Raw genomic sequence first — 24546 nt, 5'->3', positions numbered from 1 at the left:
AAAGAATGGAATATTACCGGGCTGGGGGTTATCACCCAGTAACAATTGGGGATCGCTTCTACAGTCGCTACCGGGCAGTCCATAAGCTCGGCCATGGTACATACTCGACGATATGGCTTGCTTGGGATGAAAAATTCAACAGATACGCTGCTGTCAAAGTCTGTACGGCGGATTCAAACGCGCACGAGATTAACGTACTGTCCAGATTGTCCGAAGGCCAGCAGTTCTCAGAGGGCAAAGCAATGATTCCTTCAATCTGGGATAAGTTCAACATACAAGGCCCTCATGGTAACCATGTCTGTTTGGGTGACTAGCCCAGCAAGAATGAGCCTATCTGGAGCAAAAAATGGTTCATGGATTAGCGTTTTCCAGCTGGAGGTCGCCCGAGCCTTAGCCGCGCAACTCGTGATTGCGGTTCTGTATATCCATTCACAAGGATTCGTCCATGGAGATCTTCATTGTGGGAACATTCTCCTCCAGCCGGTCCAGGAGCTCGATCAGTTGTCCACTAAAAGGTTATATGAGCTGTATGGAGAGCCAGTACGAGAGAGGGTCAATCGATTAGATGGCCAAAAGCTCCCTCCAGGGGTCCCGGAATATGGTGTCTTGCCTATCTGGCTCGGGAAAGCAAGTGAGAATCTTAAACTCCTAGAAGCTAGGATCCTCCTCTCAGACTTTGGTGAAGCATTCTCCCCGGCAAAAGAGAAGAAATTTGAGTCTCACACGCCTCTTCTAATCCGACCCCCGGAGACTTACTTTGAGATAACTAAACCACTTACCTTTTCATCCGACATCTGGACACTTGCATGCACTATCTGGGAGATCATTGCCCAAAGATCGCTATTTGAAGGCTTTTTTACGGACGAAGATGATATGACTCGCCAGCAAATCGATACGTTGGGTCCGCTACCAAACGAATGGCTGGAAACGTGGAAAGCACATCGAGAAAAATCCCTCAAGGATGGAGAACCAGTAGACCGACCCCAATCCCAATATCCCTCATGGGAGGATAACTTTGAAATGAGCGTGCAGCGAGCGCGGATAAGGGAGGGTATGCCCCCCTTTGAACCAAACGAACGAGATGCTCTTTTCTCAATGTTGCGCCCGATGCTATCCTTCAGGCCGGAGAATAGACCATCTGCTCAGCAGGTTCTGGAATCTGAATGGATGGTGAAGTGGGCTCTGCCTGAGTACGAGAAGATTCACAGCGCTCAACACTAGGAGGGTTTCCAGATATTGCTATTTACCTACAGCTCTTGATCGTTACGCTGATTATTCAAACTCAAGTCTTCACTGTGGTCGCAGAAATGTCCAACTGACCGGCGACTTTGTCGCTCCGGACAGCTCAAGCAAGGATTCATGCTCCATAATACTTAGAATACTTCCCGCAACACTCTCATCTGCACCGCCTACAACGTCACCCAGCATGACCTCGGTCGACCACTCCCCACCAAGGTCTCGGAAAGGATGTTGGTATCCGGGATGTCCCCTATAATGCCTACCACTCCATAGCCACCACCGACCATGGCTGTATTTTGTCGCTGCACCACATATGGCTAGGCTATTATCTATCTCAAAACAGCAGTGGCAGGTCAGAAGTGAGAACATGACTTCAAGCAGATTGACAATGCCAGGGTCTCGTGGCCACATGACTTGGGTTGTAAGCGGGGCCGCGATATATTCTGGTGGCAACTTATCCTTGCCCTTCCTATTTTTCTTCTGGAGAGATGTTTTGTCACACATAGTTGAATACAATGTTTTTCTTGGCACATCTTGATCTCAGCCAATTGGAAGAACCGGAAGCCTGTCACTTATCTAGGATGTTGATATTTGATTAGATCTAGATCTCATTCAGCCATGTCATTCCTTAGGCCTTCTAGCTGAACCACAGGGCTGCCGAAACACCCCAATAGCGATATTCCTATGCCTCCGACCTGAATCAGAGTATGTTGTCACATCTATCAATTTGTGTATGCCACACAGAACGTTAGGTCTGTCTCACAATGCTTATAAGGGACATCGGACATGACGTCGAGGATATCACAAATGAGCGACCGACCGTTTGGCGTGCCACATGAACTACCCTGAGTTTGTTTTGTTCCTGAATTCGTGTTCTGTGGCAGGGTGTTTTGAAGTCTATCCTATCTGACATTCCTCGGTAGTTTCAAACCCAAAAGAATTTTCCGTGTGGTCTCCCCCATAGAAAGCTCACATTCCTCAGGAGAAATGAATGTCTAGAACGCCACAGTTGCCCTAGCCACGGAGTCTTCTATTTTTGATGTTTGATTCCCTATTTTGATCAAGAGTAGAGTTTCAGATCGTTGTATCAGCCTGCTTAACCCGAGTTTGTCATGCCGTCCACGGGTGTAACTCACTATAAAGGTTGTTGAAGAAGCATAATCCCTCGGTATAGTCTTTGTATATGTATGTGATCTCATTCTTTTTGGTATTATACCCGGAGCCAGTAGGCTAGTTACATTCTTCCATATCTTCGATCAGACACGAGTAAAATATCCGATTTGTTGACTCTTCTCGCCCTGTCGACATATAATATAAAATTAAAGGCCTGTACATTCCTCGAGTTCCGATCTTTCTCCGGGGATACAAAGTCAACATGCGCACTAAATAGGGAAACGGTGACATTCTTCATATGTTTCTGTTGGACAAACAGATGTGTCTTTTCGGTTACTACATTGTGGTAGTTTCACACCCCTACATTTCGCGCCACATCTACAGTGTACAACATAGCTTGGCATCTAATTTCCCCTGAGCCTAGATTCATAGCAACTGCCTATATGCATCTTGCCGCGAAGAATTAGATCCAATTAGGCTCGCGGTGAAACACAGCAACAAGAATGATCCCAGATACAAGAATAGAAACATCTATATAAAGCTGTCCAAATTCCTGATTCTAACGCAAGACATAATTAAAGAGTATCCCAACAGCTCTTCAATCAATCAATATGTATTTCTCAACTATCATCCCCCTTCTTTCGCTCGCCGGCCTCGCCCTCTCGAACCCAACAATCCACAACAACCATGGCCAAAGAGACATCCCCTACGGTGCCTTCCCCTCCTCAAGCTTCGTCTCAGTGAGACCAAGCAGCACACCACCACCCACCCACCGAAACCTAGGCCATGCGATAGTGCACAACAACTGCAAGTTCCCAGTCTACCTCTGGTCTGTGGCTTCTACAGTCCTACCAGAGCGAACTCTCCTTCCGAACGACGAGTACAGCGAGGTTTTCCGCGAGAACGCAGACACTGGCGGCATCGCAATCAAGATCAGCACCGACCGTGACGGGCTGTATACCAGTTCTCCGCAGATGATCTTTGCGTACAACCTTTCCTCTACAAGGGAGCGAGGCCAGAGACAGGATAAAGTCTGGTATGATCTCTCTGATGTCTTTGGCGATCCATTTGCGGGTTACCCGGTGAATGTTAAGCCTTCCGAGCCGTTGATTTCTTGGGAGGATGGGGTTCCACCTGCTGGAAGTCAGGTTAGGGCCGTTGATGCTTCGACGGATTTGATCTTGTCGCTTTGCTGAGAGGTTGGGGGTTTAATTTGGGTATGAGATTGGGAGATTGTTATAGTTGGTGGATATGAGAGCTAGTATACGATAGTGCTGCTCAATTGGATCATTCGACTTTTTATGTTTGATTATATACTCATTCTTATTGTGCACACCCGTGGATCCGTAGACGGATATATACTGTTGGAGACGTCATGATCGGCGAGTGTAACTAACCTCGGCTATGGGATATAGATGCACTGGATTCGAGTTTCTCCAAAGCGGAGAAACCAAAGAGAATATATCAGACCGATATGAATATATTCTCCGAATAGAGGAGTAAATAGCGAGTAAACAGCGAGTAAAGAGAGAGCGCGCAAAACAAAAAAAAAGATCTCGGCCAGAAGTCCGGGGCATTTCCCCGCATTTTCCCCAATTTGCCCTTTCTCTTCCGAATCGCTTGACCTTTTACTTCGCCTTGACTTCTCCCAAACTCTCTTCTGATTATATTCTACAAAATTACACAGAATGGTTTCTCCTGCAATCAGAGTGGCTCCCTCCGCGGCCAATCGTGCCCTGAACTTGCTACGCACAGTACAATACTCCCACCCACCTAACTGCCCGTGCCACAAGAACCCCAGCCACCACCACAACCACAAGCAAACCTCGTCTCTGCTCAACCATGTGAAACGCCGCATGTCCACGCCTATTGACCCCTCGCGTGAGAAGGAATATGCATTCGAGATGGCGGCGTCTAGCATTCGCTTCGGACCCGGTGCGACTAAGGAGGTCGGAATGGACTTTACCAACCTCGGCGCGAAGCGAGTGTGCATCGTCACTGATTCCAATGTGGCCAAGCTTGATGCTATGAAGCAGGCTGTTGAGGGTCTGACCCGTGAGGGCATTGAGTTCACTATCTTTGACAAAGTTCGCACTGAGCCTAAGGATAGCTCGTAAGTCAATCCCTAGCTTCAATTGTGGCTGTGGTATAGGTGCTGAGAGTCTTCAATTTAAGTATCAAAGAGGCTATCGCGTTTGCTAAGCCCTACAAACCCGATGCCTTCTTGGCCGTCGGTACGTCGCCTTTGACCCCTAGGCTCCCGGTATACAAAAACTAACATCAAAACAGGCGGCGGCTCTGTAATCGATACCGCAAAGCTGATGAACCTATACACCGTCTTCCCTGAAGCAGACTTCCTCGACTTCGTCAACGCACCATTGGGCAAAGGCCTGCCAGTAGACAGGCCCCTGCTCCCACTCGTCGCCGTCCCAACAACAGCCGGCACAGGCTCGGAGACAACAGGCACAGCCATCTTCGACCTAGTCTCCAAGAAAGCCAAAACGGGCATTGCCCACCGGGCCCTGAAGCCAACCCTCGGAATATGCGACCCACTTAACACTCGGACCATGCCCTCAGCCGTGCACGCCGCCTCCGGCCTCGATGTCCTCTGTCACTCCCTCGAGTCCTGGACCGCAATCCCATACAACGAGCGCACACCGCGCCCAACAAACCCCATCAACCGGCCCGCCTACCAGGGCGCAAACCCCATCTCTGACATCTTCTCCCTCGCCGCCCTGCGCTCAACAGTCAAGTACCTGCCGCGCGCAGTCCACGACCCAGATGACCACGAAGCACAGTCGGAGATGTTGCTCGCGGCTACGCTCGCCGGCGTCGGGTTCGGAAATGCAGGTGTCCACCTCTGCCACGGTATGAGCTACCCCATCTCCAGCCAGAACCCTGGCTATAAACATGCGGGCTATAAGGTGGATCACCCTATCATCCCGCACGGTGTTTCCGTGGCCGTCACCGCGCCCGCCGTCTTCCGCTTTACCGCGGCGTCGAACCCTGATCGCCATCTGGCGGCGGCTGAGGCGTTTGGCGTGGATATCTCGAATGTTAAGCGCGAGAGTGCGGGTGAGGTGCTTGGCGAAGCGATTGCGGAGTTCCTTGTTAAGCTTGGTGACCAGCCGCGTGGATTGAAGGATCTAGGCTTCAAGGCTGCGGATTTGGAGGGATTGGTTGATGGGACGATTCCGCAGCAGCGGGTGCTTATGCTCGCGCCGACTCTGAGTAGGGAGTTGGAGGCTGAGAGGGGTGAGCTGAGGGGCTTGCTGGAGCAGTCTTTGGATTATTAGTGGTAAGGAAGTGGTTCTACTAGAACGCGATTGCATCTGATATATCTATACTTACATACGCCGATATGATCAAAATTGAATGTCCGAGTTGTTTCATTGTTCACGTAGGGGATATAAAGTAAAGTGTAATTGCGTAGGGGAAGTTCATCCTAGACCGGCTAGGAGCAGGTATCTTTTAGTATCACATTTCATGTCAACGCAAGCATCATCGTTGACTATTGCAGTTCAAACACTTGAGGTGAGCTGTCCATCCGCACCGAAGTACTCGGATCATCACCCGGGAGGACCTTTGCGCCGAGGACACCCATCGACGACGCGATGCGATCCAACCAACTCACAGCACGGTGGCCATGTGAGTCAGATGTTTTCGAAAGACCCTGTCCAAGCTCCGAATGAATGCGAAAGGGAAGAGCGAAACTCCTCGACGTCGCAGAATAGGGGGATATAGAATATTCACTACCACTGCTGGGTGGCGTGACGACCGACGACTCGGGCGAATAAACCTCGACAGAACTAAAGCACAACCGGTCCCCAAGACGGTCGCAGAGCTGCTCTAGCGTCTCCAGCATATTCTCCGCCCCATTGAGCAGCAGCGACGGGGCGGTGTCCGGGAAGCTCTCTGCTACGGGGCCCACGAAGGATCCGGGTCGCTGGACGATACCCTGCTGGCGCTCGCTGTGCGCGCTGATACACGAGCGGAGGTCCGCGGCGAGCGAGCGCAGCACCTGGGAAGTATCATTTATGCGCGTGATGAGGTTCGCGATGGATGTGGAGTCCGCCTCGTACGGGACTGAGAGGAGATCCCGGGTCTCGCTGATATACCGCGGGCATTTGGCGATCTCCATGAAGATCAAGTCGGATACTTCGCCGTATGCAGACCACTCGCCGGGCTTCTGGCAGTCTTCGGTCCTGACTTTCGTCGCGTAGGATTGCCATTCTTCTTGGTCTAGGAAGCAGGGCTCGCCTTGGTAGACGGCTGTCGCGATGAAGAACCCGCGGAATGCTATCCAGCAGTATCTTCCGAACCCGGACTCGTGCGCTTCTGGGCCTCGGCTTATCATCAGGCGTTTTGCGCCCTCCGAGTGCACGACCCAGGCGTCGGGTGTGGTCTGCGCGAACATTTCGAAGACACTGAGGACGATGGATGTGCAGAGCATGTTGTCGGAGTTGGCATGGTCGGCTTTCGGGATGGCTCGCATAACCTCCCGCAGCGACTGGGAGTACATTTGTCGACTTATTTTGAGGAGTGCCTTGTCTTGAGTCAAGTGTGCTAGATAGACGGAGCTCAGGCAGCAAACGGCAGAGTCGAGGTACGCGTCTTGGCCATAATTCATGACGAGATTTTCGGCGAATCCGGGCGTATCGCCAGACCGGAACAGGTTATGAAAATAGAAGGTTGGAAACGACGTGCTGATGAAGTCGAGGAATAATTGTGGCTGCGCGGCACGGAAGGACTTGCGCGCCAGCAATTGCTCGTCCCAGCCACCCAAGGAAGATTGTCGGCGCATGAGGGCAATCGCATTGCCGCGTACTATATCTGCAGTCGCAGAAGGGTCCCCGCGTGAAGGGAATTGGTTAGTTCGAGTTGAAGACGTAGCGGGTCCTGCCAATGTGCCTCTCCCCTTCCGTCGGGTGTTGGACCGATGTCGCCGCGCAAGGTTGGGGCCTTCATCTTGAAAGCGAAAGGTTCGCGTGTAGCCCGGACAGGTACGACCATATTTCTGACATTGGGTGCATTCTGGAACTGCCTCGTCGCACTATGGACCTTATTAGCCCAGGACCTTGAACTTTACTTTGGTGGATATTGACCTTGATCCGTCGCTCGCGACACAGGGCACAGCCTGTACTGTGCGGAACTCCCACCATGGTCTCAATGGTCTCAATGACAAGATATTACCACGGGGGCAGGTGGAAGATGTGGTTTACGTTTCATTTTTCGCGGGTTTAGTTCAGCTGAGTAAAAGCAAGTAGAGTTGATTCGAGGAGGGGAAATTGACAGGCTGCTAGCCCTAGGACGTTGGGCCTGCGGGGAAGAAAAGCCGTTCCAGGTCCTGATCGGATCTATGTTCTATATATCCATTTTTTTTACCTACAGAGTCCATTTTTAGTCAATTGGATAGTCAATTGACTCTTTAAATTCATCCCATTCATGGTCTCTGTAAATTGATTTCTTCTCCCTCTTCAAAACTGCTCAGAACTACAGGATATTGCAGCATCTCACCTCCAGCAAATATAGATCTGCAGGGTATTCCCAACATTCCGCCCCTATTTATAAATTGCGAACAATATCCCTGCAGATCAATTAAACTCTCCCAACGGCATTGCCACTCATGGTCGGCCAACTACTCCGTCGGAGAAGCCTCCCCTGCCGGTAGTTTTGCTATAACCAAGGTGTCTCCTGTATCCAGAATACACACTACCACGAGAGGTAGCAGGCCTCTTACAGCCCTTCACATAACCACATCGTCAGACCATGGACGCAGTATGGCATCATGAGCTCACATTGGCAATGGCTGAGCAAATGTGGCGCAGTTCTCACTAGTTCTCATTCGTCGGGGCCAACGATAATATCTTGCAAGCATCGCCGATCCCTTTCGTCCGGAATGTGAGGCTTTCCTGTATTCTGTTAGAGTCATGGGGAAGAGATTGTCGATTATTGGTCTGGGAAAGGGCAACTCTTTCTCAATTGAGTTTGGGAATATGATTGACAGCACGTGGCTTGCGAACGTGGCACTCCCGCGCCCCGTCGAGTCACTCCTATTGGTCGCCGGCCAGTCCTGTGGCTTTGTCCGCATAAACCCGAGCTCCGAATTTCGGCGAGTGCAAGACCGACAGCGAATGATTTCTTACACCGAGTTCTTACTCCGGTAATCAGCCAGACGCCCCGGTCCAGACTACAGGGGACTGCAGGTACACACTCCGTACATACTCCGTACACTCCGTAGTAAGCCCGCCATAGGCCAGGACTAGCTCCACTTACCGGGGACCTTATTGATCGCCGAGCAATGGCTTTCTTTAAGATGACGTCATTTCATATCTATAGACACTGAGACAGTGGCAGATCAGACGCAGTTGACCTAACTGGTGATCCATTGATCCACCGAATTACTCCCCCGCCGCAATAGTACGGAGTAGGTTATCATCAATAAACCCAACCATACCTACGGAGTAGTGCCACCCCAGATACCCACTGTAGATATTGGGTACCAAGATGGGAACTTCCCGATTAAGAAGATGCTTCACCTACTGCTGAGTCTAAATCCCTCTTCCTAGTATGTAGTACTTCTCTCTTTCCTTTGTTCTCTCCTTTGAAGTTTGACCTTTCTTCTTTCACTTCTACTAATGCATAAATACATATTCCCCCTCCCTCCACACCTCCTTCTAGTCATCACTTGTTACTTCTGAGCCTTTCCTTCTCTATATAACTCGATATACTTATATCACCTTAACTCACTTCTTTCCTGGTACATTTCCTACGATCATCTTCCGAGCTCTTCTCAACTTTGGCTATAAATATACACTCTCTTCCACTCTATCCTCTGTCCATTCTTTTCTCCCCAAGATCCTCTTCCTCTCGAATATATTCCCACTTCTCTCTCTCTCTCGGTTCTTCCCCATCCACACCTCCTAAGGGATAAATAAATATGCAGTCTCTTCAAGTTCTTCTCTCTTCTGAGACTCCCTTGCTCTGTATATATATCCTAAGGTATGAATACCCCCTTCCCTCTTCTCGTCAATCTCCCCATTTTTCCTCTCTACATGTCTTCTCTTTCCCCAGTGAGCTCTCTTGACGTCGTCAAGCACCTGCCTATATCACTCTTCCATCATGATCTCATTACATTTCAGCATCATGGCCGCTTTTAGTGATGCAAGATGTATTCCATATCTTCCTTACCTGCTTTGACCTTTCTCTCACTTTATCCTACGTCGTCAAACCTCAACAGTGATAATGTCCGAACTATTCGCTGATTCAAAGCTTGTAGCAAGGGCTAGAACTCTACCCACAAGAAGACACAGCTAGCACAAAAACACACATTGCTAAGGGAGTGGCCCAGGAAAGAAGCTCCTTGAAGATATGCATACACCGGTCATCAAAAAAAAAGGCCAGCAAGGAAACAAATGAGAACTTCGACGGCCAGATGGTAGAAGAAACCAAAAGAGTGCAGAAAATGGACCGGAAAAAGGCTGCTGGAGAGCTACAACACAGAACCAGCTTGCAATAATGGAGGTTGCAAGAAGAAACAATTGCAGCTCTAGAAGTCGGAGTCTCAAGCTTCTTCGACTTTCTGAAACCAATTACCCCTCTGAACCAGAAACCCGACGCTCAGGGCGATTGGTCTGCACAAAGGAAATACCTCATTTGGTCACTTCAGACTTCGTGTCAGAGTCGACAGGGCTCTGATTGATTGACCCGAAAAACTCCCGTTCCCAAGAATATCCCGACTATATTTCCGGTACAACAGCTAAGCTCGCAAGAGAAGATTTCGTCCTCCTCTCGATCTTTACCCACATTACGGCTGTAATTGCCATAGTCCCACCACCCCCACGACCTTCAACGAGAGATCAAAGAGATCAATAGCGAACGAAACCGATGGGGCCACTAAGTTTATGCAAGAGAGGAACGGCTACCTAAGGGCTGGCAAGAGATTGCAAAAGCGAGACGACGCATTGCAGTTCGAGTACAGAGCTCTTGTGACACTAAGAACTCACTGATTGAGGGCCTAAAGCAGGCAGTTGCCGATCTCACTGACGAGGGAGAGTCGATGCACCAAAAGGTGGAAGACCTTGAGGGCAACAACCGATTCCTGCTAGGCCATAATTCCAAGCTACTTTACCAGTCTGTGTATCGGATCTCAAGCTAGACTCAAACTAGAATAGCAATTTGATTCCGACGCTTCCTTGGTGCCTGTAGGATTATTGCACGTAGATCAGATAATCCACTCATTCGCTGCTCCTTCCTCTCGGATAATCCTACAGGTGGTGGACATGGTTATATCCCACACGTACATAAATAAGTCCAAGCATTCTGCTTTGCTATGGACTCCCTTGCCTGCTGTGTCCTTCGGGAACCACCAAGAGATTACAACAGCTCTATCGCCAATTTACTAGGTCTGGAATGGATTGTAAAGCAAAAGATGCCATGCATTGTAATGAAAGTAATCGCTGTGCAACTACAATAAGATACTCAAGGGCAAAATACAACCACGCCGAGATGCAAAGTATGATGCGGGAAAAACGAAAACGCCAGGGTATACAAGATTAAAACATAGAACTCCGCTTTTTTTCAAGCTTGTTAGTAGTTTCCTCCTTGTTGCGTCGGAGCCCAAAGAAACTCTTCCTCGGTTGGACTTGAGGTGTCGGCCTTGATGCTGTTAGGAGAGCGCCGCTACTGGTAGGAAGTTGGTGAAACGCAACGGTGGACTGTGGCCGGGGTTGCGGGTGTGGTTGCTGTAGTCGCTGCATAAGGTGGGTGGAGGATTGGACTCGAGGATCCATACGCCCCGGTGCGTTGAGGTATGGGCTGTTGGCGAAGGTGGGTGCGCCATGGGAATATCGTTGGCCGGCGTGATGGGATGGACGGGCTACTGGCTGGGAGTTAAGTTGGACTGAGGATTGAGAGTATTGGTGGGAGTAAGGTTGAGGGGGTCCGGTGTGTCGGGGTGGGGGGTAGGGCCTGGAAGATGGAGCAGGAGTATGTCGTTGCTTTCGTGCTTGTTCTTCTTCTTGTCCGTATAATTGCTGCAGGCGTCTGGTTTCCTTCTCGACTTCTGCTTCCCGCCTACGCCGTGCTTTTTTTTTCTGCGGCGAGAACCTCCTGGGTTCGTCGCTCCTCTTCCTGTTTTGCGAGTTCGTCCTGTCGCCTTCTCTCTTGTGGGGCCGGAGATGAGGAGTTCGGAATGCTGAGTCGAGGTGGCGATGGCTTTCCATTCATTGCTGGCTTAGGGGGTCGGGCCTGTGGGTTCTTCCGGTCGGGCCTGGGATCACTAGCTGGTGTGGCCGTCGCCGCAATTGAAGTTGGCACTGCTGCTTGCTTGTGACCTTCGTTCAGCCCACCGGGGGTGATATGAAAAGCCTCCTTGGCAGGCCCAAAGAAAATATCTCGAATTGCAACGGCAGCTAAGAGGAGCACGACCTCCAAACCCTTGGTATCTTCCATCTCGACGCGGTAGAGATTGGGCTCGTATAGAGTAAGCTCCTTCAGTCCTTGAAATAGAGCGACCGTAATATCTGGCTCACGGCTCTTTGATCGAGTGTCGGGAATTCTTGAAGTTTTGCCGTGTAACAGGCATGTCAAATCCTTTGACAGCTTTCCATCCTTGCGCCAGCTGAACCTCAATTTCGGAGTAATGTCAGCAATAGACGGATCGATCTGAGTCTGGTCTAGCGCTGAAGCGGAAGGAACTCGGAATGTGGTTTGAGGCATCTCAAATTCCCACCGGGCTGGTTTGTTCCACGATTTTGTATGATATTTAACTGTGATCTCTTGGTCGGGGTTGTAAAGCTGGATGGTAAAATCGGTAGGGAGGATGGGTTCTGGGGGGGGCACTACGCCGCCATTTGCTCGTATTGCGTCTGCCGACAGACTCGGTTGGGTCCAATCTGGAGCTACAGCCACCTCGCCATAGACAACGCCTGTCACGTAAGGGTCGTACAGCGCGACTCCGTAGCGGTTCTGTGATGTTGGGGCGGTGGGGTCAAGCGCGTGCAAGGAATAAGCAGGTTCGGGGTCATTGCCATGTTGACTATGATATATTGTGCTGATCTGAGGTTGTTTTGAGTTGTTCTTGAGGAAGAACGCTGTCCCGCGGTCAGTATGAAAATCGTGAAGCTAGCGGGGGATGGCGTAGTCTGCACCAAGAGACGAGGTTGAAATTAGTCCCTACAACGTACTGGGTAAATTTTCATCGATCATTTTGTCCTTTGGGGGGTACAATGCAGCAAGAGATTACCCAGGTGGTTGTGCGGAGTTATATCAAGAGTTCGCCCATGGAAGTGAAGTCTGCGCCACGGGACTGGGTGATCGGCACCTAAAAATAGAAGGCCCCCGCCGATTCGTACGTCAATTGAAGGCACCAGCATTTAAAGCGCGTTAGAACTTAGAAGGCGATGCATTGTTGGGGCAGCCGGTCACGTGGTATGGGGTGACCCTGGATGATCACATGACCACGGGATGACCCAGAATATGAGCAGTCATGTGACTCATGAGATGAGCTATGATCACGTGCTAGCCCCACAACAACCTCAGTTTAAACTTAAGGTTGGAACCATACATACCGAAATAGGAATATGGCTAACCCAAGTAAGATTTTCTCTAGCCAGTGTACTAACAAATTCAAGGACGTTGATCTTATCATGGGAGCTCAGTCTCGCGTGTCACGATCTACGATAGATCTCTATCAGATGCTTCATGTTTGCTTGCTCGCTTACTGTTTGGATTACTCCATTAGATAGATTTGCTAGATAGCAAAGCGAGAAGGTTCGAGGTTTGCAACGTTTTGGTCAGCTATATCAACTGGCTACTTCCCACTTTAGAACTTGATTCTTCTTTCTCTCTCCATCCTCTTATTCATTTGAATGCACTCTCTCTTGTTCAAGATCGATCTGGCGTCTCACACCGCGAGGCTTTCTTCGCCTGATATATAGCTACTATGGGCGTCTTGATTGATGGTTTACTATACACAGGCAGAGGGCTTGTCCAGCTCGTCCCAAACGGCTGGGTACAACAGCTTACCACTACGTCAAGCCTGCTGAGATTCCCAGCGGGAGCTGAAGAACCATGGTAAAGTCTATTCGAGTCATTTCTCAAACTCATCTAACCTAGTTTATAGTGAAGATCACCTAACTACCTGTCGGTGTTAATCCTGACTAAATTAGAAGTTGAAGTTTCACGAGCTTTTTACCTCTCTTTTCAAGGTGCTTTTCATCTTTCGACCACTCTACTTGTGCGCTATCGGTCTCTAACCCTATCGGTCTCTAACCCTAGAGCACCGCGACATTATCAACTCGCCTTGATAACAACCCCACACCACCTCGTCGGCGTCACATCCAATTTCTTTCACTGGACCTTTACGAAAATGGCAGGATTTCACATGTGATGTGAGAAACTTTGACGAAAGTCAGCACTGATCCGCTCGTTGGGCCCCGGCCAAGAAATACGGAGTTCGGAAGAAGAGTCGCGATCGACCGGATAAACAGTTCACTGCCATTACGCAGTTGGCAACTGTCAATGCGGCGTTGGAGTCGAAGCTGGTCAAGTTCAAGACCGAGGCCGAAACTTTGTGGCCCGCACAGCTGACCGGATTCGGTCTCTCCACGACGCTGCCACCGCCAGCAGATCCAGGCGTCTTCCGGCATCTCCCACGAGCTGGCCCAGCAGCAAATGGGGGAGGCTGTGAGAAGCGCCTTGGTGAACGCCGAGCAGCAACATGAGGAGCGTGTCAAGTTGCTGAAGCAGACCCATCTTGGGGAGCTGATGGCAGTCAAGGTCGGCTACGAGGGGAAATTGACGAAGGCAACCGCTGTGAGGGACCAGAGCTTATTTCTTAGTCATAGCTTAGGTAAGCTCTGGGTGGTTACTTCTTACGTAGCATAACATTAATAATGGACATCTTTACCACCACTGAGCTTTTTCCATAACAACCGCGGAATCCAAGGCGGAGGCGGAGACCGCACTTTCCCAGCAGCGTGAGGTGGGCGAGGGAGCGGCACAGGAGACAAGTTCGTCGAAAGTTCCATGGGTCCTGGAACACGATTTCCTGGATTATCAAACTGATAATCTTATGCGTTCCCTGCTAGCTCAGCCTATTCAGTACATGTTGGAACTTGACGTTATGTATGGATGGCTGTTCAACTACGAACAATCAATCTTTCTACGGCAAACGTATATGAACAATGCCTGGGGAATAAAGTATTCACCTGTCATTGAGTCTACCACACGCTATACCTCGACGGGATTGCGCTGCCTGCACCTTCTGTGAGGTAATGATACTTTTTTATGGCTGGTTTGGCAAATGTCCAGGGTCCTGTGGGAAATTCTACTCCAACAAATCAGTGGATTCGTTGACCGGTTTCTTAGTATCTGCTCCTGTTCTACCTCTGCTCTGTCTATCTTACTTTTCCTTACGATGTGGTGTACTAGCTGATCGGCTACTATCAAAGTGAGGATATGTCAATCAGAAAAGGCCCATTTCTATCCATTCCTTTATTCCTAGGTGACAGTAATATGCAGTGAGACAGAAACAGGGGTAATTTAATAAATGGTACAGTCTGCTCATGGTCACTTGTTGCTAAGCAGCAAAATACGGGTATTGGCAAGAGTGAAATGCCTCAATTTTCTAATCTCGTACACGGCACGAGCCGTCGCCAATTGCAGATTGGTCGAGAGGAGTACCCGCATCGATATCTATATGATATCAGTTAGTCGTAATGGGGTTTAGAAGGGATAACTTAGCTGCTCGGCAAGTATAACATAGGTAGTCTCCTTAAAGAGGTGTGTAGTAAACAGCTCATCTGTTGAATTAATCAAGCTAGTACCGGTGGCCTAGTGATATATGGCTGCGTGTCAAATTCAAATTAGCCAACATGAAGACTCAAGGGAATGACCTAGCTGCTTGATAAATAAGACAATGTGCAATATTTTGCACAAATAATCAACCCCCAGTCTAGGCTAATAGCTAGCCACAATATATTATGCACGTATCGTCGAGATGTATCTATACAGATTGGGTTAGTGACACGAGGATGAAGAATGACTTAGTTGTTTGATAATGGAACTATGTGGTGATGTTGAATAAAGAATATCGGCGGGCCTATGCTTCGTTAGTACTGAATTCAGGTTTCCAAGAAGGGTAATAAAGAACTTAGCCATTCAGCTAGTCGCTATCTGAATCTGAATCCCTCTTTGGGGAAACATTTCGTATGGGATCTAATCTGGCCTGTTAGTATGTCTCTGCACATCGGGAATGACCTACTGGATGTGGAATGATATCAAGACGGTGTGCCTGGAACGACCCGTGGTGCGGTCATCTCTGGATCTCGTTATTAAGAGAAGTCAGGGGGGGGGGTATAAGGGTTATTAAAGGACGTAGCCGTAGACAGGTAATATGCATGTTCGGATTGGTACTCGTAGTCTAATGCCGCGGTGCCCTAGTCTATTATTTATGTTAGCAATGCATCTTGCGGGAGGTCGCCCACCTGTGACATAATAAGAAGATATTCTCGGTATATAAATAGTCCTAGATAATAGTGTCAGTGTCTATCCCACAAATGAATGGAAAAGGTACTCAGCGGATGGTTCGTAATAGTAGTGGACGGGTGTTGAGCTCTGTCCTGGGCTGGAATGCTCTTGATGACGGGATCAAAAGCGAGGGGCCCGAAAGCCATTATATAGACAATCATATCCAAGACAAAGGGTAGCTTAGTTCATAGTTGTTCTACAAATCCTTTGTCGGCCTTGTCGAGGCTATGGAAGACTGTTTCGTATTCCGAGGCCCAAGGTCATTGTTCACAACCGAAGATAAAGAAAACTTGGATCGAGTAAAGAACTCAACAATGAAGGCATATAATGCATGCTTGTCAGCTTTGTTCTATTGTTTGCTAAAACAGCCACCGAGGGCTAAAATAGCCCAAGGGCCTCAAGAATCAAGGGGACTAACGCAAAGAAATCAACAGACAATGGAATAAAGAGCCTTGCTTGGACAACCAAGGAATCAATTTTGGTTTATGTCAGATCTATGTATGTACTCGCTCTATCCTTGTTACCCGTCGCCATCTGCGACAACCGAAAATTATGATAGCAATGTCCATCAAAGCACACTTCTTCTGCCCAGTTATATGCGGACCCCATTGACCTCCTCACCTCCAGTGGCCTTAGCCGCCTCCCGATCAGCAGTGCTCATCTGCAATCCCTGGTCATCCCAGCCCTGGTAGCCCTTCTTATACAGCGTCTTTTGTTCCTCCCGGCTAGGCATAGGTCCAGTCTTACCCCGGCGCTGCCGTGATTCAAGTGTCTCCTCAAGTGAGGCATTATCACCGTCTAGCGGGTATCCCTCCAGGTCATCTGTGTGTGCTTCCCCGCTGAAAGCGAAAGTGCGGTACTCAGTGTTGGACCAGCCGGTGCCTAGAAGAATAGAAAACGGCGTTAGCGGTATGCTTCTCCACAGTCGTAGCCTGACGTCACATACCCTGGAACTGGCTGCTGTCTTCCCAGTCTTCAGTGAAATAGTGCAGGAAGCCGCCGTGTGTAACCATGACAATCTCCTTCTCCGGGCGGGCTTTCAGCCAGCGACGGGCGGCACGAGCGCGTTCCTTGAGGGCTTTGTTGGTTGGGGCGTAGCGACCGGATGCCTTTTTGGTGGACAAATGTGAGTATTCCACGTGTTGGATAATAATGGGGCGATCCCCGAGGCGCAACAAAGTGAGAAGCATACCTTGTTATTCCACCCATCTTCTACAAGATCCAGATCAACTCCCGTCTTGAACTCCTCCTTTAGAACAGAAGGGTCGCTGCCGGTATCACACGGAACGTCCGAAGTCTCCTGAATATCCGGCAGGGCGATAATCTTCAAGTCCGGCTTTGACTCAAAGACGGGCGCAAAGCTCTCGAGCGCAGTATAGATGGTGCGACGGAGGGGCGAGGCGGTCACCAGGTCGATATTGGCATGGCGGGGGAAACTCTCGCGGAGCTTTTGGCATTGTTCGTGGCCAAGCTCGGTGAGAACGGGGTCTTGGATAATGTGGTTGGCGGTGCAAACATTGTGCAGGCCCTGCGATTATCTATTAGCTCGACTGGGCAGTGAAGAGCCATGTTGCGTATTAATTGTCGAGGCTCAGGGAGTTGCGATCACTGTCACCATAAGGACATACTTGGGCGTGGCGGACGCAGTGAATAATGGGGGCCATGATCAAACGTTCAATCGGGTATTTGGAGTAAGCTGGTAAATTTCACGTTAGAACTTGCAGGAGTTGCAGATATTGAAGGCGAAGATGGGCGCTTATCGCGGGACGTGGGGGGTGATAGCGGGTAAGTTGTGCGTGCGAATCGGAGTGTCTTACTTTATACAGAAGACTTGGCCCAAAGGGAATTTCCGGATGTAAAGAGATATGTGCGAGTAAAGGAGTAAACAGATACACTTAGGGATGTGAATGCTAAGAGTCATCGCCCGGACCTCAGAAGTCCGATTTGGTATAAATTTGCGGAGCGCCACATCGTCAGGCGAACCAGAGCCCTGCATTGGAGTACGATGGGGATCTATAAACTATGATTTGTCTATCTTAAATCCTCGTGAGATGTCCATGTAAAGACAAGTGCTTCATGAAACTATGCTATTTGCACCGTATGAGATAGAATGCTAACACCACATCAATGAAATATCGAACAAATGGGTATGTATAGGTAAAATGTAATCTGACAACCTTTTATGCAACGCCGAATCCCTGAGCATTTTCGAGAGCCTTGTCAAGCTTCGTTGCCAAGGTCTCCTTTGAAGAGTACTCTGGCAAAAGCAAACGTCCGAAGCACGTCAAGCTGGTAGGAAGACGCTAGAAGAGCAATTAGTATAACAATCCATATTATGGAGGCTATAAAAAGTGGCAGAACTTACCAGATCTCCAACGCCGTTTTTCTGGATCACAAACATAATGCTTGAGATACCGTTGACGGGAACTCGGTCACTAGCAGTGACGAATTCGAGTAATTGGGCCCTCTTCTCATTGGGGTATTCGTGGACAATATCCCAGAAGTCACGAATGACTCGATGATCAGGACCAAATCCACCCTCGTACCGGGTATATTTCTCGAGCTCGTCTACGTCAATCGATTGAATACCTTCAACCACGGTTTTAAGGGCTTCGGGGGAGAAGATGGATAGAGCCGATCGGTCCAGGCACGTGTTGAAGCCCCTCTGGAAGGCTTCAAACTGTGGTCGAATGGATTTGTCTGTGAGCCAGAAGATGTAATCCTTGACAAACTGACTTCGATTTTTATTCGTCACAAGAGCGGCCTCTTCATCCGGGAGTAGAGGGGACTGAAGTGATATGGACTCAGATACTGACTTGACGGCCGTGTCTGAGGCAGGCTCACAAGGTGTGGCATCGGTGGCCTCCTCGACTGCCATGGAGGTTGGTGATCTCAATGTCGCAGGGTCGCAGTAAGCTGGCACATCCATCCAGGCGCTGGAGCCCGCTATAGGAGCCGGAGCGGTGATTTTGACTTTGCTAGCAACAGGCCACGCTGCATCACGATGAACTTTTTCCATATCGACTGTCTCGACACTTCCGAAGGCTTCAAAGCTGAACTCGTAAGTTCTTGTGAAAATATCGCCGACATCGCCATCTTTCCATGCCAATAATGAGGCGAGCCCTTGGCTTAGCTCCGGCCATCCATCTCGGATGTGGTCCAGATGCTTCACCTTCAGACCCAACATTTTGCGGTAGAAAGCAGTGGGAAGATTCACGGGGAGGGTTAGGCCGTTGTAAATTGCAATAGACATCAACAGACCGATAAGTTCGAACTTGTAGAGAGGTTCCAATGAGCAAGGTTGAAACCAAGATATGCGGTGTCGAGTATCAACCGTGAACATGCCATAAGATGGGTCAAAGGCTTGACCCATTAGCAAACGGAAGAACTCTTGTTGCACACCACCATGGTCAAGACCCTCTTCTCCTTCATCCATGCCCATTTGCACCTTCAAAGGTCGCATCAGTTCTCGCTTTTCACGCCGCCATAATTGGCTCAAAGCATCGGAGAGAATATTGTCACGGCGGACAACAATGACGAGGTAAGTGGACATGGATGTTTTCATGGAGGTGAGGAGTCGAGGATCATCGGAAATTTGAATGGCGCCAAAGGCAGTCTGCGTGACATGTCTCGTGGTGGTCATAGCCGCCTCATAGGACTTGGTCATGGCAGCATAGTTCAAAGCACGGAAGTAGATCACGAGAGACGACGGAGGGAAAAGGAAAGAATATGATAGCAGATGCATGGTTCGGTTGTTTGTGAGGCTTCCAACCCATGCCACGGGCATATCCAATGGGTCCAGCCGCTCCGTGAGAAGAGGTGTATGGAAGTCTTCGGGTAAAAGACCTAACCGGGTTCGTTCCTTGTACATTGAGGCTAGAATCTGAACGGCACCACCGGCTGGGCTGCTACGAGCCATTTCGGGGTTGCCGTCCCATTCACGCAGGAAAAGAGTCCGAAGCCACTCAACAATGAGAGAGGATGGGTTGATAGACTCAGCGGGCTCATCGCTGCCAGCAGTGTGAGAGATGTATTGCTCACTAAGATAGTCAACCACACGGTCCAACACGCTGAGTCTTCGTTGTTTTGGTACGTCTAGGCTGTACACTTGGCGGGCCTTGGAGATTTCATGATACGCCAGTCGTGCAGTGAGAGCCCGCACGAGGCGATTAATGAGGCGAAGACCTAACTCGTGCTCGAATCTGTCCGTCACCTCGATAGCTTGCTGAGCATTCTTCGAAGGCAGCTTGCGCATGTCCGAGAGCGAGGCTACAGACCCAGCGGCACGCATCCGAACCACCGCTTTCCAAGTCCCCAAGTCAATCTTAGGCACGAAGCTGACCAAAGTGAACAAGGCAATCGTGGCAATGTAGGCAGCATCAGGATCAGACATATGATAGTCACTGGTAGATTCAGAAACTCGTCGGGGAACGATCGGAGGGGCCGCAGGTCCTGTCATGGTCGAACTGCGAGACGATCGGCGGGATGGCCGTCCAGAAGAGGTAAATCCCCGTGGGGGAACAAAGAGCTTGTCCAGAGAGCTCCATAGGCTATGTAGTGCAATATCCCATGGGCATATCGTGAACAGGCGCTGCAGCGATAGACGCAGATGAGAAACATCAAGGCGACTGAAAGTAGCCCCAATCATATCCGTTGGCTCGCTACTAAAGGAGCGCAGAATTTGACTGGGGCTGCTGAACACGAAAAATACACTTTGAGCAACGAACGGAAATACTTCACGCTGACGCAGAGTTGCAAAACACCAATCCGGCTGCTCAAAGCTGCCAGTGCACTGAATACGATCAAGCTCTTCCTCCCAGCAATCAGCATCTTCTGCAGATTCAATCATGACCCGTGACAGACCATCGATAATCTCGGGAGTAAGATGAGTGACCGTCTGAGCCAGGGGAATGATGTCTAACGAATTTTCAACAGGAGGTTGCTTTGCCTTGCGCTCACTGGGGGATTGGTTAACAGAAGGGAGAGGGCGAGGAGGAGGCATGAGTTCCTTGCTCCTCGTATTATTGATAGGAGATACCTCATCGAGCAACTTCTGGCTGTCCCAGGAGACACGTCGTTGACTTTTGCGGCGTCCCTTCAGAGGAACCGAGTCGACGTCCCCAATTCTTCCGCAGTGCTTTTGTGGACGGTGCTTTAACGCCGGCGGTGAGGGCAAGCTGACAAACTCATCAGAAGAAGCCACCGGGACCTTCCTGCTAAATTCTGGTTTCTTTTTATCTTCAAGGCTTGAACGTGGACTCTGGCGCCAATGGTCAACCTCGGAGATTGACAGTCGTTTGACATGCTGGTTCTGGAACTTGAGCTCGACCGCGGGGGGTTGCGATGCCGACGTTCGCGATGAAGGAGTACGAGGTTGGGAGATGGGCTGATTTGCAGGCGTGGAACTCGCTGGAATCTTGACATCTCTGCCTGGAACTTTATCGGCATCGCAGTGGTGCTTCTCAGCAGCAGATGGATAGCTCGCAGCTCCCGGTGCAAGGGGTTTAGACTTTGACTCTAACGCATCCGCAGCACGGCGAAGGGGAAGCCATTCGACCATACGGAGCGAGATTGTATCAAAGAGATTCTGTGTAAAGGACTTGGGGTCTTTTAGTTGTTGCTCCGCGGTATGGTCAAGGTCCCGAATATAGCTGCTACCGGTACGAATTTGAGGCGAAGAACCCCCTTCTGTCACTTTCGACACGGCCGATCTATCTTGTGCAGGCCTGGACATATCGTGGGTCGAGTGGTCTTCATCATACTGATCCGGTTTTGGCGATCTATTAGCCGCTGCCGTCTGTGCTTCAAGTGTACGGGTTCGGCGCAGGGACATCCGATGGTAATCTTCTACTGTCAATTGGGGTGGAGGCTTAGGCACGTTGAGACATAGACCGGTCTCCGGGTCGTCCAAGCTGGCAAGGTAGCATGCCAGGGTCCTAGCACTGAGTTCTGTGTACCGACGATATGGACCTTCGCTGAGTCTTCGGCGATGACTAGCACATGTAGCTGTTCGACATCCGGGGTCATCGCAGCCGTGAAGCAGTTGAGCTTTGTACCTTTTCCGCCAAATCAATTAGTGTCATGCGGAATTAGGAGGCGAGGCCCAGCGTTTGGAGTTCCACTCACCGGCGCACTAAGCCGTTGAACTTCCGTCTTCGATCATCGCGATACCGTGGTAGCACTCTTGAGGGATCGGATACCTCAATAGTATTTTGTGAGAGCGCATCCGGTGCGTTTGGTGGGAGCTTTGACCGATAAGTGTTCGTTCGCCCGTGCCCGGGGGATTGCGCGATGTCTGGGTCGTCTATGGAACCTCCACGGAGCCTCGTCATTTTGAGCAGTGTGGCATTTCTGAGGGTGTGAGAGCAGCTGGATGCGAGGATGAGCGCTAGTGGTTTACTCGTCGCCACGCGTTGAATAAATGCGACCTACCTTGAAGACGCTCCAGCTTACCTGATAACGTAGTAAGACGTTATGCCTCAGGCAAAGTATTTCCCCTTTTGGCATCGGAGCTGTCGGAAGTCAAATAATCCGGCGGACCTTGGTCCACTCAGTTCCGCCGGCCTTTTCGAAGGCTACTAAGCCGTTTACGGTAATCACGCTAACCGGAGTAGGCCTAGTGGCATTCGAGAGGGGGCTAGTCGCTCGATAAGAAACAATTTCAAGCGGCGGAGCAACTCTGGATGACGGTCTATCGAGTGTATAAAGACTCACTCGCAGGACCATTGCCCTCCGAAAATTCTTCTCTCTTACATCCATCTGCATCGCATCACTTTCATCTACTTTGATCATCAATTTACACTCAGATCATCAAAAAATCATTCAAATCGGGCCCAGGCAGAGCCTTCATATGTACCCCGCCTGCAACAAATATTTATCCCACAATCCAAAGGGGAAACCCGCCCTTACAACCACCCACGACTCTCGAAAATCTACCGATATGTCGTCGACCACCCAAGACGCAGCCTCGCTGCAATACACTTGCAACACCTGTCTCGTTGCCTTCCAACGCAGCGATGTTCAGAGAGATCACATGCGCAAAGACTGGCAGTAAGTCTCTTTTCTGTCTTTTTTTTTTTGCGACTTCAGAAGCTGATTTTCCCTAGTTTATACAACATGAAGCGTCGCATCGCCTCTCTGCCACCTGTCACTCTCGAAACCTTCAACGAGAAAGTTCTAGCCGCCAAAGCTACATCCAATGAGGCCGCCGCCAAAGCTTCGTACGAAAATACATGCCACACTTGCAATAAGGCATTCTACAGCGAAAACTCGTACAAGAATCACTTGAACAGCTCGAAGCACAAGCAACGTGCGGCCAGCCTACGTAAGGATGGCGATGCTGCCTCCGTACAAAGTTCCGCTTTCTCTCTCGGCGAGCCCGTGACCAAATCGGGCGATGACGTCAGCAAGGTCACCGAGGACCTGAAGGCTGCCACCATTGACGAAGAAGAAGATGAGGATATGGAAACTGATATCAAGAAGGATGAGTTCTTGGCAACTCGCTGTCTCTTCTGCAAAACTGAATCATCTGATATTCACACCAACGTGGACCACATGCGGATAGAGCACGGCATGTTTATCCCCGAACAAAAATATTTGTCGGATCTCGATGGCCTTGTGCACTATCTCTACCGAAAAATCACCGAAAACTTCGAATGTCTTTACTGTCACGCTATGAAGAACGACGCACAAGCGATCCAAACCCACATGCGCGACAAGAGCCACTGCATGATTGCCTTCGAGTCCGAAGAAGAACAAGTTGAAATCGGCCAATACTACGATTTCCGGAGCACTTACTCCGAAGATGAAGACGAATCCACTGCCGGGAGCGGTGGCGTCAAGGTGCACGGAGATGGAGATGAAGGCTGGGAAACCGACAGTTCCGCATCCTCCGTCGACGAGGACGATCTTGACTCATATCGAAACGCCTCAGGTGCCTACGAGGCAGATTACGAGCTCCACCTTCCATCTGGAAAGAGTGTCGGTCATCGTTCGCTTGCCAAATACTACCGACAAAACCTGCACAAATACCCCTCAGCCGCCGAACGAGCTGCCCGCCAGCTTGCCATTGCGAATGGAGAAATCGAGGAGGAACCTCCCCGCGGCCGCACCAACCATCACCGCTCTCTTATCACTCGTGCCAACGGTGGCATGGGCATGATTGGAGTTACCGACGAACAAAAAGAAGCTGCTCTTACTGCCGAGCGCCGCGAGAGGACTCGTGCCCTTCGCCAAGAGAACCGCTACGTTGCCCGCGTTCAAAAAGCCAACAATCACCAGAAGCACTTCAGGGTATGTTCGACCTGTACTCTTTTTTTGTTTTGCAAAACTAACTTCCCACTAGGACCCTCTTCTGCAATGATCGATTCATCACATAGACTATTACATATACCTTTTGTTACAGCTGTTGTCACTTTGTCGTCATCTCATCCTGTTATCTGGGGGAGTCTTTTGGGAGATATCATTCATGTATTTAGTCTGAGCAAAATCAAGTCAAATTTGCTCCATTTCTGTGTCTTGATCTTATAGTTGTAGATGTAACAGGAGAACCTGTGATGATTCTACCTTGGGTCTAGCTCCAATACGCCTTCATCCATACGGTCGATTTTTGGCTTGGGGTGGCAATGGTAAAGGCTGCTGCGGAGACCCGATTGCCAAGCT

The 24546-nt window shown here is 49.9% G+C and overlaps 9 protein-coding genes across 9 annotated transcripts; 5 read left to right on the top strand and 4 right to left on the bottom strand.

Annotated features, from left to right (window-relative positions):
• Positions 1 to 324: 324 nt before the first annotated feature.
• On the top strand, positions 325 to 1221 carry N7518_004678 (protein kinase domain protein; the record flags this gene model as incomplete). Its single annotated transcript, XM_057185605.1, has 1 exon — positions 325 to 1221. One exon carries the CDS (start codon positions 325 to 327, stop codon positions 1219 to 1221), a length of 897 nt encoding a protein of 298 aa, XP_057042375.1.
• A 1742-nt stretch (positions 1222 to 2963) lies between these two features.
• Positions 2964 to 3548, top strand: N7518_004677 (Bys1 family protein; the record flags this gene model as incomplete). Its single annotated transcript, XM_057185604.1, has 1 exon — positions 2964 to 3548. One exon carries the CDS (start codon positions 2964 to 2966, stop codon positions 3546 to 3548), a length of 585 nt encoding a protein of 194 aa, XP_057042374.1.
• Positions 3549 to 4040: 492 nt separating this feature from the next.
• N7518_004676 (hydroxyacid-oxoacid transhydrogenase) lies at positions 4041 to 5648 on the top strand (the record flags this gene model as incomplete). The annotated part of the gene is made up of 3 exons (XM_057185603.1): positions 4041 to 4465; positions 4528 to 4586; positions 4642 to 5648. 3 exons carry the CDS (start codon positions 4041 to 4043, stop codon positions 5646 to 5648), a joined length of 1491 nt encoding a protein of 496 aa, XP_057042373.1.
• Positions 5649 to 5863: 215 nt separating this feature from the next.
• Positions 5864 to 7514, bottom strand: N7518_004675 (Zn(II)2Cys6 transcription factor; the record flags this gene model as incomplete). Its single annotated transcript, XM_057185602.1, has 2 exons — positions 5864 to 7405; positions 7458 to 7514. The coding sequence occupies 2 exons, from the start codon at positions 7512 to 7514 to the stop codon at positions 5864 to 5866; spliced, it is 1599 nt and encodes a 532-aa protein (XP_057042372.1).
• Positions 7515 to 11427: 3913 nt separating this feature from the next.
• N7518_004674 (uncharacterized protein) lies at positions 11428 to 12561 on the bottom strand (the record flags this gene model as incomplete). The annotated part of the gene is made up of 2 exons (XM_057185601.1): positions 11428 to 12446; positions 12540 to 12561. 2 exons carry the CDS (start codon positions 12559 to 12561, stop codon positions 11428 to 11430), a joined length of 1041 nt encoding a protein of 346 aa, XP_057042371.1.
• Positions 12562 to 14028: 1467 nt separating this feature from the next.
• N7518_004673 (uncharacterized protein) lies at positions 14029 to 14626 on the top strand (the record flags this gene model as incomplete). Its single annotated transcript, XM_057185600.1, has 2 exons — positions 14029 to 14169; positions 14303 to 14626. The coding sequence occupies 2 exons, from the start codon at positions 14029 to 14031 to the stop codon at positions 14624 to 14626; spliced, it is 465 nt and encodes a 154-aa protein (XP_057042370.1).
• A 1851-nt stretch (positions 14627 to 16477) lies between these two features.
• Positions 16478 to 17549, bottom strand: N7518_004672 (uncharacterized protein; the record flags this gene model as incomplete). Its single annotated transcript, XM_057185599.1, has 4 exons — positions 16478 to 16767; positions 16832 to 16994; positions 17078 to 17413; positions 17514 to 17549. The coding sequence occupies 4 exons, from the start codon at positions 17547 to 17549 to the stop codon at positions 16478 to 16480; spliced, it is 825 nt and encodes a 274-aa protein (XP_057042369.1).
• A 516-nt stretch (positions 17550 to 18065) lies between these two features.
• N7518_004671 (HECT domain protein) lies at positions 18066 to 22217 on the bottom strand (the record flags this gene model as incomplete). Its single annotated transcript, XM_057185598.1, has 3 exons — positions 18066 to 18188; positions 18251 to 21941; positions 22012 to 22217. 3 exons carry the CDS (start codon positions 22215 to 22217, stop codon positions 18066 to 18068), a joined length of 4020 nt encoding a protein of 1339 aa, XP_057042368.1.
• A 518-nt stretch (positions 22218 to 22735) lies between these two features.
• On the top strand, positions 22736 to 24247 carry N7518_004670 (putative C2H2 finger domain protein; the record flags this gene model as incomplete). Its single annotated transcript, XM_057185597.1, has 3 exons — positions 22736 to 22935; positions 22992 to 24177; positions 24230 to 24247. The coding sequence occupies 3 exons, from the start codon at positions 22736 to 22738 to the stop codon at positions 24245 to 24247; spliced, it is 1404 nt and encodes a 467-aa protein (XP_057042367.1).
• Positions 24248 to 24546: the final 299 nt, after the last annotated feature.

The sequence above is a fragment of the Penicillium psychrosexuale genome, assembly GCF_028828465.1.
Source record: "Penicillium psychrosexuale strain IBT 29551 chromosome Unknown utg000003l, whole genome shotgun sequence".
In the NCBI taxonomy this organism is placed as follows: Eukaryota; Fungi; Ascomycota; class Eurotiomycetes; order Eurotiales; family Aspergillaceae; genus Penicillium; species Penicillium psychrosexuale.
The sequence above is the reverse complement of the archived record's forward strand: the minus strand, read 5'-3'. Positions and strand labels throughout refer to the sequence as shown.